The sequence below is a fragment of the Poecilia latipinna genome, unplaced genomic scaffold (genome assembly GCF_001443285.1).
Source record: "Poecilia latipinna isolate Pla-1442-1.1 unplaced genomic scaffold, P_latipinna-1.0 Scaffold400, whole genome shotgun sequence".
NCBI classification, from domain to species: Eukaryota; Metazoa; Chordata; class Actinopteri; order Cyprinodontiformes; family Poeciliidae; genus Poecilia; species Poecilia latipinna.
Genome location: NW_015113016.1, coordinates 324479 through 336859, shown reverse-complemented (window position 1 = coordinate 336859; position 12381 = coordinate 324479). Strand labels below are relative to the sequence as shown.

At 40.4% G+C, this 12381-nt stretch overlaps 3 protein-coding genes across 4 annotated transcripts in view; 1 reads left to right on the top strand and 2 right to left on the bottom strand.

Moving 5' to 3' along the window:
- The window catches only part of tmc1 (transmembrane channel-like 1), a 45810-nt gene that overhangs the window by 26840 nt on the left and 6589 nt on the right, over positions 1–12381 (bottom strand). The window lies entirely within an intron of this gene.
- On the top strand, positions 14–5994 carry zfand5a (zinc finger, AN1-type domain 5a). Of its 2 annotated transcripts, none has more exons than XM_015037306.1 (6): positions 14–186; positions 3888–4049; positions 4303–4405; positions 4528–4616; positions 5460–5588; positions 5712–5994. In XM_015037306.1, exons 2-6 carry the CDS (start codon positions 3890–3892, stop codon positions 5858–5860), a joined length of 630 nt encoding a protein of 209 aa, XP_014892792.1. In that variant the 5' UTR covers positions 14–186; positions 3888–3889; the 3' UTR covers positions 5861–5994. The 2 variants fall into 2 exon arrangements, with proteins under 2 accessions (XP_014892792.1, XP_014892793.1); XM_015037307.1 differs by having other exon boundaries at positions 16–186; positions 4531–4616.
- LOC106950441 (nuclease SbcCD subunit C-like) overlaps positions 11884–12381 on the bottom strand; it is a 5608-nt gene continuing 5110 nt past the window's right edge. The window contains exon 2 of the mRNA XM_015037305.1: positions 11884–12372. Within this exon, the coding sequence (XP_014892791.1) occupies positions 11905–12372 (468 nt within the window). The 3' untranslated portion in view covers positions 11884–11904. The remainder of the gene's footprint in view (positions 12373–12381) is intronic.

The window sequence follows — 12381 nt, the reverse complement described above, 5'->3', positions numbered from 1 at the left end:
AGGAGGCCGAGGAAGGGACGCTTAAAACCCGTCTAAATCCGCCTGTCTGAGAGGACGACGACACAGAAACGCTGCTACGGAGACGGAAAAGATAAAAAGGGAACTCCACATAATAACTTCGACCTTTTCTGACAAAGACAACCGCTTTTCCTGTCCTCTCGCGAGAAACCCATCGATTTTCAGCAGGTGATCATCTTGGATTATTGCTTCTTTTTTTTCTTGAAGTGGATTGGCGTTACAGAGAAAGCGATTTGTATTTAGGTAACATACTAGAGATGTGTGCTTTTGATGAGATAATGGCGACCTTTACTGATGGATTAAAAGGTCACACGGTATGCGCTTTGCGGTGATCAACCCTCTTTTGTCTTTGCCACCTCCACCTTCACCATGTCCTCCTCCACCTGACTTGAAATATCACAAGTCCTCGAACGTGACTTTGTCTGTAAAAGAAAAACAAGGGAGGGAGCTGAGGTAGTGCTGCTTACAGTCTCTGTTTTTCAGCTTGTCCCGAGCTGGGGGATGGGGTGAACCAAAAGCCTGTTAATTCCTGTCTACAAATAGAAAATTTATAAGCCGAATAGACAAGTGGAGCGAGAGAGGCTGCACTCAAACGAAACCCACAGCCTTTGCTTCGAGGGTAACGTAATTAAATAAAACAAGAGTGTCGGCTTGTAGTTGGAGCTGTCGGGTGAGACGAGGTTTCGCTCGACGTGAGGGCTTTAAAAAAGTCGCTTCTAAGCGACTAATAGTGATTATATAATGAGGATTTTTAACGTTGCTTTGTTAGGGACACTTTGGAAATCCGTATTAGGTGCAAGTGTTGCGATAAATGCGAGACACAGTGCGATTTAAAAACAGGAAGCAAGGAGGCTGCAGACAAAGGAGGAAAGAAACAAAGGAAGGACGTATCATTCTGGCTTGGCTATTGAATGTTTCACAAAATACCACCATTAGGGCTTTTTCTATCAACTTCTGGTGGTTGTTTTCAGTTTTATTTAGTTTTTATGGAGAATATTCCCCAGTTTCTGTCCTGTCCTTCACTGTGACTCAGGACTTTCCAACCCCTCCAGCAGGGCCTGAAATATGAGCTTTCCCTTTGTTTGCTAAAGTTAACCCCATACATGTTGGTTTAAACTGATCTCTTATAGAAAACAAGACTGAGGCTTTCTCATAAGTTCCTGCTGCATGAGTTTAACATTTTTGTGAAAGGAAACTGTGGTGAGTGGTTGTGTCTCTGCTGGAAACTCCCTGCCTTGCCCTGTCAGGTGGGTTTTCTAATGCATAATGCACCTCATTAAGGTCACAATCCTGTCAGATCGAAAGCCTTTGGTGTGTCAAATGACAGTTTTCTGAAAGGCAATACAGACATGACATTTCTATCACAATACATTTTGTTTATTTGGATAGTGACTAAAGTGAAGATCAAAAACTTATCGCAACTTTTTGGCTATAAATTAGAAATGGTCTGAATTTTACTGGCAAGTCATTTTAATTTTTAGTTTTATGCTTCGTGTTCTTTGATAGAGATGGTAGTTTTGAATCAAATGGAGAAATTAACATAATTATCGCCACTCAGGTTTCCCCCCCCCTAATGTTAGATTTCCATGTTGGGATGGGCTTATATGGGCATAAAGTTTTAACAATCTTTTGTGATATTTGTTGGGATTGTGATGATGCCAATTTCTTTGACGCCCATTCCAATCTTGGACAATTCCTTTTATTTATTTATTAAGAAACACAACATATATACCAAAAATACTTAGTGCAGCTTTTTTGTTCCAGACATTGGCTATATTTCAGATAAAAAAATGAAATACGATATTATTTCATCTCTGCATTCAGGGACAGGGTGTTACTTGATTGTATATAGAGATAAATCAGTGGGAGTTATTAGTTTTAATGCATTTGTTGAATATGAGGAGAAGAAAAATCTCATTTGTCAGCATTTGACTTGCCAGTCCAGGAAATACCGGACTGGCATCCCTACTCTGAATCTGTATTCACCTGCAGCGAGAGAGTATAACAAAAATAATTCAGTAAAAATAAATATGGCCTATTATCAAAAAGTCACATTGAGCTGTGCAGCTACAAAAAACACAAAAATAACACTCAGCCATAACTTGAAATGCAGCATTTCTTTTTATCATTACCCAGCTGTGGAAAATAGTTCATTTTGTTAGTTTGTTGTAATCAAAAAATGACTAATTCTTATCCCATAATCATTCTATTCACATAGACAGCATGATTGCTTAACACTGTAGGTATATGTAGACAGGTCTGTGGTTTGTGTGGTACGTGAACCAAAAGGTAACGGATGAGCCAAAACTATGAACTAGTTCTTTTTGAGCTTTAGTTGCCAAACTAGGGAAGACCAGGCATGCCAGATTAAAAATGTATTTGTGAATATGTTCTTTATATTTAGGTAAATGTCAGGAAAATAAAATTTGAAAGAAAAACAAACTGAGGAGTGACAAGCTCATTATTGAAGATAAAATAAGTGGGCACGACAATACCGAATTAAGATGCTCTTTATGCAACTACAAAATAGTTTTCCAGTGACATGATAATTATGTTATTGAACCACTTATTAACATCTATATTTATTATCAATGTGGGAGGTTTTGATCTTCCGGAAGTTTCTAGCTCACTCACTCTGTCTGGTGTTTTTCAAGAGTTTGCAGTTGAACATGTGACTCGAATGGCAGCGGTCTTTTGTAAGCTTTTCCGAGAAGAGCTTTATTGACACAGGACTAGCTTGTTGGTGTAAAGGGGCATAGAAGGAGGGTGCGGGGGGCTGGGGGGTGGGGAGTTCGCAGAGTACTTTGTGGCACTTGCTGATAAGAAGCCCCCAAGCGTTCATATACATGACATCCTAAAAAAAAAAAAAAAAGAAACACCTGCCGGCCTCTTCTTGAAAACTGACTTGATTTTTCTCCTGTTTGTCTGTGAGCTGAATATAAACAAACTTTTTAGCCAATCAAAGTGCCTGTCGTGTCACAGCAGAGCCGGGCCAAAGGTTGTTTACTAGGGAAATATGAGGCTCAGATGATATGCTAAATCAGCCTCTCTATAAGGATGGGCAGATCTGGGTCTTCCCGTCTGTTCGTCAGAGGTGTTTTTGACGTGTTGCGTAAAAGTCAGTGTGTCTTATTACACAACTTCCTGTGGCGTCGCGCTGCATCAAAGGCAAACCATAACGTCACAGCACTACGTGTTCTGCCAAATTGCTCAAGCTGACACACACACACACACACACAGAGGCTTGTTTTTCTGTGGCACAGGAAGTTTTCCCAACACCTTGAAACACAGGACGCCTCCTTAAACTGCTGACCTACTTCGTTGCTTCTCTTTCGGCCAACAGAAAGTTATTGCACCTGACGAGAAAATGTTTGTCGTGCTGTGGAGCAGCAGCAGCTTGTGAGTCAGCTTGGCGTTTTTATTATTATGGGAAGTACCGGGATTGACCCGATAAGGCCATGAAAGGGAGTCACTGTGGCCGCCTATGAGGAAGGAGGGCCAGTTCATCAGAAAAGGTTTTGATAAGGAGTGGACAAAACGAAGGGACAAAACAAAGAACGCTGTGATCGGAGAGCCGTGTTGAGGAAAAGCGGTGAGCAGAACAGAGTGAGCGCTGTTTGTTGCCTGAACTTCCTGTGGAGAAGCGCTCATTACTGTATTCGGGCTAAAGGGCAAGTCGAAACAGAGAGATGTGTTTTTTGACTTCTCATGGTCTGAACCTGCTGTCAGTCAGACTCTATAAACTAGATCAGCAGAAAAAAAAACACACTTTTTTTTGCTTTCAGTTCTTTCTGCTTCTCTCTCTCGCTTTCTCCCTGTCGCAACAACGATAATCATTCACACTCTGCTTCTTTCTCTTCCTCTGTTAGCAATGGCTCAAGAGACGAACCAGAGCCCAGTCCCCATGCTTTGTGCCACAGGCTGTGGTTTCTATGGCAACCCAAGAACCAATGGCATGTGCTCTGTATGCTACAAGGAACACCTGACGCGACAGCAGAGCAGCGATCGCATGAGCCCCATGAGCCCAATGGGTAAGGCATCAAACAAAACATGCAAGTCTTTGTTAAAGTTATTATAATTATTCTTATTTTTCATGTACCTGTCTGCATTTTCTTTCCTAAAGATGTATAATTAGAATAGGACAGGCATATAGCCATCCCAAAGCAGCTGATTTTTGTCTTTTTGATTCAGTCTATTCATTTTACTGCCTCTTAGGGAAAATGTGCACATATTTATACATATGTATATATTTTTAAAAATCTCCTTCTGTGTTTCGTCATTAAGGCTCCACTGCTAGTCCTACCTCAGAGGCCTCAGCCATCCAGAGACTAGAAGCCAGTCTAGCTAAGGTTGACGCCTCCCCTGCCTCCTCACCAGACATGTCTAGGTCAGTAATGGCTGCAGATGGCTTGGCTCGATCAATAAGCTCTCCTCGCATTCAAATCTTTAAACGTCTTCCTGACTAACGGGACTCTCGTTCGATTTTTTTATTTATTTTTTTTATATCAGCAGGACTGTTCAAGGATCTCTTCCTGTAACCCAACAGATGACAGAGATGAGCATCTCCAGAGAGGAGAAGCCTGAACTCCTAGAGCCTGGTGAGACATGTCACACATAAAATCCATTTGTTTTTCAGACACATGCACCTTGACCCTGCTTGGGAAGGTCCAACAGCAGGCCTCGGTTTATTTCTGATGCTTTGCAGCGCAGCTTAAATTTAACAGCTGGTTTTACTTAAAGCTTCTGAGAAGGAGATGGCGTCTAAAAATAAGCCTGTTTAAAAATACCTCTAAACTGGAGGAGAGAGTCAGATTAGATCCTGCCTGCTGGAGTCCTGCTCAGCGTAGAGTGCCGTTTTCCAACAATGCCAGTGCGTAGATGAGAGGCACACAAAGCAGACATGGACTGGAAGGAAAAGGACACATTCATGTGACATTGAGTGAAAATGTTGCTTTAGTTATTATTGTCCGTCTAGCATAAATTTTTTTTTAAAAGCAAAAATTATTCCTAATCCTGCTCTGTAACACAAAATAGTGCTACACGTGTAATAACATTATATATAAACATTTAATTATTTTATTATAGCTATTAAAAATATAGAGTGAGCACTGGCAAAATTGAATAATTGTTTTCGAAAGCTTTCTGCAGTATTTCCCTCTTTCTTAGAGTAACTCAAGCACCAGCTGATTAGTTATCACACTAAATTCAGGTCACTCACCTGAATTTTTTTTTTGCCAGATTAAAATGACTTTAAACTGTAAAAATTGTATGATTGGAAATTTTAGCAACCTTTTAAAACCAAAACTAGTTCATGCCTGGAGCAAAGGAAATTATTTGGGATAAATCTACACAGTAGTTGCTGTTTTAATATTTTTGCTGTTTTAATACTTTGCTGTACCCTGTTCTGTGGCATAAATGCATCTTTTTTTCTTTGTGTGTAGTTGTAAGCCAGCCTGCTGCTTCTAGTCCTTCTCCTGTAGCTTCTCCCAGCACTGAAGAAGGCAAGGGCGAAACCCCCAAACCTAAGAAAAACCGATGCTTCATGTGCCGCAAAAGGGTGGGCCTTACAGGTAAGCTGTTATCAGACTATACCAAGACTGTAGCTTTATTTTCCACAAGCCACTTATTGAGTTTTTCCCACTTCCATTTGTTTTAATGTGGTTGTTCTAAATTTTGCCCTTTTGTCCTTCCAGGGTTTGACTGTCGCTGTGGTAACCTGTTCTGTGGCATCCATCGATACTCCGACAAGCACAACTGTCCCTACGATTACAAGGCCGAGGCTGCCGCCAAGATCCGCAAAGAGAATCCCGTGGTTGTGGCTGACAAGATCCAGAGAATATAAATGGAGGGGAGGGGAAACGGTGTTGGAAATGAGGAAACACCTTGCGAAAGACTGGAGAATGAGTGAAAACCTTTGACATGAGTGCAAGTGGCTAAATCAAAAGGACTTGATTCGCAAAAATGAAAAAAAAAAAATCGAAAGACCCTACCTGAGGGAGATGCATGAATGATCACTTTTTTTCATTTTCATTAATTCATTAGATTGTTTTAATCTCATTTTCTGTGGTGTGAATTTGCCGCCGTTGAGTCCTTTTCCTTTTTTGTTTTATTTTTTTATGTGTTTTATTAAGAGCAGACCAGGCACGATGTCCAGGATATGCTGTGCTCCCCTCACCAGTACCAGGTTGTCATTTTGTGCCAAACAGCCATTTTTACTAAACCCTCAAAGCATTCAGATTGCAAAGAAAGAAATCTGCCCACCTTGTCCTTTAATCCTAAAGAAAAAAACTTCAGCGTCACTCTTGAACAGGAGGATTTTTTGTTATTTTTTTTACCGTATTTCTCCTAGCTTTACCTACCTCAGAGCTGCTGTGTCGTTTTCCCTTCTATCCGAATCCCTGATTGAACCTCCAATCAGCTCACCTGTGTCCACTTTCAAAGTCTGGTTTTTCATAATACACACAGAGATCCCCCACTCTTCAACCAAATCTGAACAACAAACCCAACAAACAAGACTTGGAAAAATGGTCCCAGATCTGATTGTAATCGATCGCCTGGTGCCGGGGCACTAATGATGGGCCTGAGAGGGCGGACGCCGGCACCCGTTCCTGATGAGCCTGGTGCACGAATTTCAAATGTTGCAAGGGGCATAAATGAATGGAATAAAATGCATGAGTTGCTCTTCATCTGCTTTAGTGTTTCAGAAATATCACTCGCCTTAGGGTTTTTGTGGGGCGTTTTATTTCCAGAGACAATTATCTGACTTTTATTTTGTCTTATTTTTTTCCCTCTTCCATTGTACTGATGTTGGCGCATGGACTTGGTGCATTTGTGGACTTTATCCTTTTTTAAATTTTTTTTTTGGCGCTAACACAACAGTCATGTGAGCACAGTGTGTGTGTTATTACGTGGGTGTCCCCCCCCCCGCCCCTTCCTCCCATCCTTTTTAGCTGTGGAGCTAACCGGTTTATCAGCACATGTTTACAGAAGTACAGGAGCATGCCAGAGCTAGATTAATGAAAAATAATAGAAACTGAGATTAGATGTAACTTCTCATCTGTCAAGCGTTTATCGATCTATAGAGCGCGTGTGTGCATGTGCACTTCCCTGTGCAAAAAAAAAGAGAAAAAGTGTGTTTTCATGGCTGCCTGACACATGTATGTTTGTGACTTGTTACTTTCCCCCCAGTGAGGATGCTTTTCATTGAAATAAGAGTTTTTTTCTTTTCTTTCTTTTTTTTGATTCTTAGTTATATGCAAATTTGTACAAAAAAGTGAAAAAAAAACAACAAACTGTGTTGATATTTATGTATTGCATATAATCTTGCTATCCAGCATTACAACAGAATAGTATCATGTAAATAAAACTGTACAGAGAGACATAACCAAGCCTCACTTACTGTTTTGTGTTTGTACAGCCAACTATTTCATTTTAATTTTGGGGTTTCGGTGGGCTAAGCCTCTTATGAGTTTCGTTGCGCAGGAGAAAAGTAGCACAGCAGCATATCATATGCACATGGATGACAAAAGTGCACGTGCAAGTGCTTCTCAAAGTTTATTTCAGTAAACCAGTTTGAAAAGTGATGTAAAACATGCAAATCTTGAATACAGTAAGCATAAGAAGCTTTTGCAATTTCACACAACAGCTTATGGTTGGAGAAAAGATGAAAACTGTCAACATATACATGTTATTAATATGCATCTTTGTGAGAGATTAATACTTTACTAAGAAACTTTTTAGCAGACAAAATCAAGAAAAATACAAATATGCAGTTACTCATTTATCGTTACTTATTTTTCTTCTTCTCCCATGTGTTCACTTCTCTCATTCTTGCCCCACAAAAAATAAGTTTAATCAAAAAAGTTGAGCTTAAGATTCATTAAAACGTATTTCTATTATTGTTGGTGATTATGGCTGACGGATAACGAAAGCCAGATCTTAAGTTTTTCAGCAAATTAGAGGATTGCAAAAGATCTCTCAAAAATATTTTCAATATAAAAATGTCCATGTACTGTAGAATATTGGCACTCTCCACTTTGCTATAAAGTCCTGTCTAGGCCGGTATCCACCACTTTTCTATGGCACTTTTTCCTTTCACTGAACTTTCTGTTTCCTAGCTCTGAAACAGCACGTTGTGAACAGCCGGCTTGATTAGCCATGGCGTTTTGAGGTTTGCTCTTTATGCAGCGGCTGCAAATGACTCAGCACAGCTACCGAGTCAGCTGTCTTCCCCATGATTGTGTAGGCCAGAACCTTTCTGCATTAAATATCATTTTTGTTATTGTTGGTTATATTTGCTGACGTTCGTTATCTTGTTAACCATAATCCTGAAATCACTTTTTCAATTAAATTACTGAAATAAATGAACTTTTCAATCGTAATGTAATGTGTTAGTTAAATGCACCTTGAAAAGAATCGTGTTAAAGAACATAATCATCATATGGTATAATTTGAGTGTGCCAGGAGAGTTGCTTAACATACAAATCACATACATACATCACATTGCAGCTTAATAGAAATCCCCTTTTGTTCTTCAGTTTGTAGACAATGTAATCTTTGTGATGTTCTGTCATAGGGACACCACATGAGTGGAGCTCAGCTGTCTGAGCAGCTGTTCCTGTGACGCCATCTGCAAACACACACTGTCCTGGATCTCCCCCATAAGAGTGTGAGAGAGAACACACACACACACACACACACACACACACACACACAGTGAGGGCCGGCATGTCAAGTGCTAAGCCTGGATAAAGTGGAGCAGGATCAGATTCTTCCAGGTTCCGGGGATTAATATTTCCCGTCTGACCCAGACGAGGTTTGAACCGGTGTTCTGAATATCTATGCTACCTCGTCAGATTTTCCTACAGCAGCACAGATAGATAGCAACGTCTGTCTGTCGGTTCTACGAGTCTAAAACGTCTACCGTGGTGCTTACAACCCGAAAACTACAGCAGGCTGTGTTAATGTTAGGGTTAGGGTTAGAGAGAGAGGCAGTGAGTAGTCTCCCAATGCATTGTGGGAAGAATACACATTTCCTGTGACTATTCATATTTTGCTTCCATAAAATTATTATTTCTCTGAATTTCTGAGTGTGAATTAAAATCCTTAGTATGAAGGTTGAAAAATTTCGAGACATAAACAATTACCCACTGACTTTATTTTTTTATTTTTTATTTCAGACCGTGAGTAAGAACCACATGTGCGAAGCTTATAGTCGTCAGTCTCAGACATCAGGTTTAGCAATTGTACTATAGAATTGAACCTGGTCAGCCAAAATGCTATGGTAATGAACCTGGCAAAAGCTTCAGCTGCTGCATTTTGGTAATGAACCATATCAGCATTTAAGTAGTGCACATGTGCTCCTGGGCAAGTCAAACTGTACAATCTATAGCTAGAACGTTGGGTCTGTAGTGATGTGCACACTTTTGCAGACCCTGGTTAAATTTCTATCAAGTGATATTTTCAAATTTCCTGTCAGCTTTAAACATTTTTAACCCCAAAACACGACAGGCCAATGGATGGATGAGCCTAGTGCCCAACCACCAGGCTTGGCAGGTTTTCTAGGGGAAATCTTGAATTTATAATTTTTCAGAATAGGTGCCTGCCATGGCACCCAATTGAATGTCTGTTTATTGGGGCCTGCCATAGCAATGCATAGGCAGGCACCTATTGTTCTACACCTCAAAATAACTGCCTCTTCCTGGTACCGTTAATGTGGCTCGTACCACTGCGTGCCCCCTTCACAACATATACATCAAAACGTGCGGCTTGATTCCGTGAGGGGAGCGATTGCTTTTGAAGGCATTTCGAGTAACTGTGGCAACATAATTAACATAAAACGAGCCAAATTCAACTCAAAACAAAAGTCTGACACAAAACAGTGCCACTCAAAATAGACGTAGACTTTTGTCTGCCCCTCTGAGCTGCTCTTTAGAACTACAGACATGGTGGATCACACTAGTCCTTTTCCTTTTGTGTTTTATTTACCGTTGTCATAGCAACTGAACTAACGGGCGTTGGGAGGAAAAAGAGCGACGGTGGTTCTAGTTACCTGAGGTATAAACCTACTGTACAGGAGCTGAATTGCGATCTGTTTATATGTACAGATTGCTTAATACACTGTCAGTTATCAGCTTTGAAATAAAACGGTTCTGGAAGTTGTTGGAAAGTAATATTGACATGTTTAGATTGTTTTTTCATTACATGAGTTGAATCTATATTGTGTCTTTCTGTGAAAATGTTGGTGTACAGAAAAACCCCCCCAGATATATTGTATATTTTTTATGCAGTAGCAGATGGGGGTTATTCTGAGACTTAAGTGTGTGACATAAGCTGTACCTTTGTATTAAAGGATCTAAAACTGTTTATTACAGGAATAAGTATATTGTCTAGAATGACAAAGAAAATAACGTGGACACAATGATTATTTTGAAGAAAGATCAGGTATGGTGCTGTTTGGAAATGTTAACTATTTAACCAGAACAGATTCCAGGAGGATTAGTGAAGGTCTGATGTGTGTAACACATGCCACAATCTTTAATATGTTTTCTGTAGATGTTGGCATCAGGGCCACTGCTATAAACTCATTGCATCTCCGAATAGTGCTGTTTATGTTACATCATCTAGTGGTGGCAAAAGCAACAAAAAAACTATTATGCTATGTACTTAAGATGGAATATATGCACATATATTCATGACATGCTTTGATTAAAGTAATTTATCCTCGGTGTAATTCCAGTACCAAAAAATTAACTTTACACCAGGTGAGTCTCTCACCTGAGAATGTGAACCTACTGGGCTGATTCTGTGCCTTCAAATAATTTTAATGCTCCTGTAGAAGATTCATAACTTAAAAGTTACAGGAACCTACAAGTTAACTTATAAGGAACAGGTCTGGAAAAAAAACAGTCTGTGTGCTACACTCAAGAGAGAGATTCCTTTGATGCATCAAAGAGTGATGTCATCACTGATGATGTCATTGTTACCATAGGAACTAAACATTCTAATGGTGCATTCACACCAAACACGTTTTGAGCGTCAGGCTCCAAACGTGTTTAGTGTCACATAGACTTTATATTCAAAGTCTATGTGAAGTATTGGATGCGCTGGACGCGTCAAACACTCCAAACGGTTCAAATGGCGCCGCGCTAGATGCTCGAAGAGCGACGCAACGGCCCTCTCCACATAGAGTTTGAATGTAAACCAGATGCGCCTGACGGTCAAAATGTGTTTGGTGTGAACGCACCATTATATGTCCAGTGTCATATTAGGTCCACCATATTAGGACCAAAGACTTGTCCTAATATGATGGATTCATTGCTTTGGGTCAGGGGTAATGTTTAGAGGTAAGATGTGAATTAAGGTTTAGTTAATGTTAGGAATAGACTAGTATTGGTTTGGGTTAGGGAAAATGTCTGGGTTAGGCAAAATTGCAGCTACTAAAATGAAGGGAAATCAATGCAAAGTTCTAATATGGGTCGAAATAGTTTTGACAAGCCTGTATAGAATTTTGTTTTCTAAATCATTCTTTAAATGATGATATAATGTTAGGTTGTTTTTCTGCCAATTGCATAGCTGCAGTACACTACATAGTAGTTGAATGTGCTGAGACACATTCAACACATTAGAAACCAATCAGAACCAAAAGTTTGCCTTTTGGCTCTGATTGGCTGTTTCTGGACAGGAGCAGAGCCAAATTAATTTTCACAAATTCTCTGTTTCGTATTCTATTGTCAACTGTTTAACAAATATTCATCCATCATCTAACATACTAGATGATGGATGAATATTTGTTAAACAATTTAAGGCTTTGCCATATTTGTGCAAAGCCTCAAATTTTCATAATGTAAAGTGTTAGCAAAACCTGGGCTTGGATAGTGACCTAGGTTAGTGCCACCTGGGTGTGGGTCGGTGTAAAGGCCGAGCCGGGCTTAGCTTGGCCTTCGTGCCAACGCCAACATGAAGACCCTCCATGCAACCAGTGGAGGTTGATCGCATGGATGTCTGTCTTTCCTCGGACCTCCATGTTTGTGTGGAGGTTTGGCTTTGCGTGGACTCCTCTGTTTGCAACCTGAGTGTGGGTTGGCGCAAAGGCTGAGCCAGGCTATGCATGGAGACCCCTCGTTGATTCAAGGTCTGTCTTTCTTCAGACCTCCCTGGTTGATTGGAGGTCTGTCTTTCTTCGGACCTCCCTGGTTGATTGGAGGTCCGTCTTTCCTCGGACCTCCCTGGTTGATTGGAGGTCTGTCTATCCTTGGTCTCCTCTGTTTGTAGGGAGCCTTCTCTTTGCAGGGGGACCTCTGGTCGGGTGGAGACTCTAGGATGGTTGTTTTCTAGAGCAAGTTTCAACTCCACCTTCAGGTC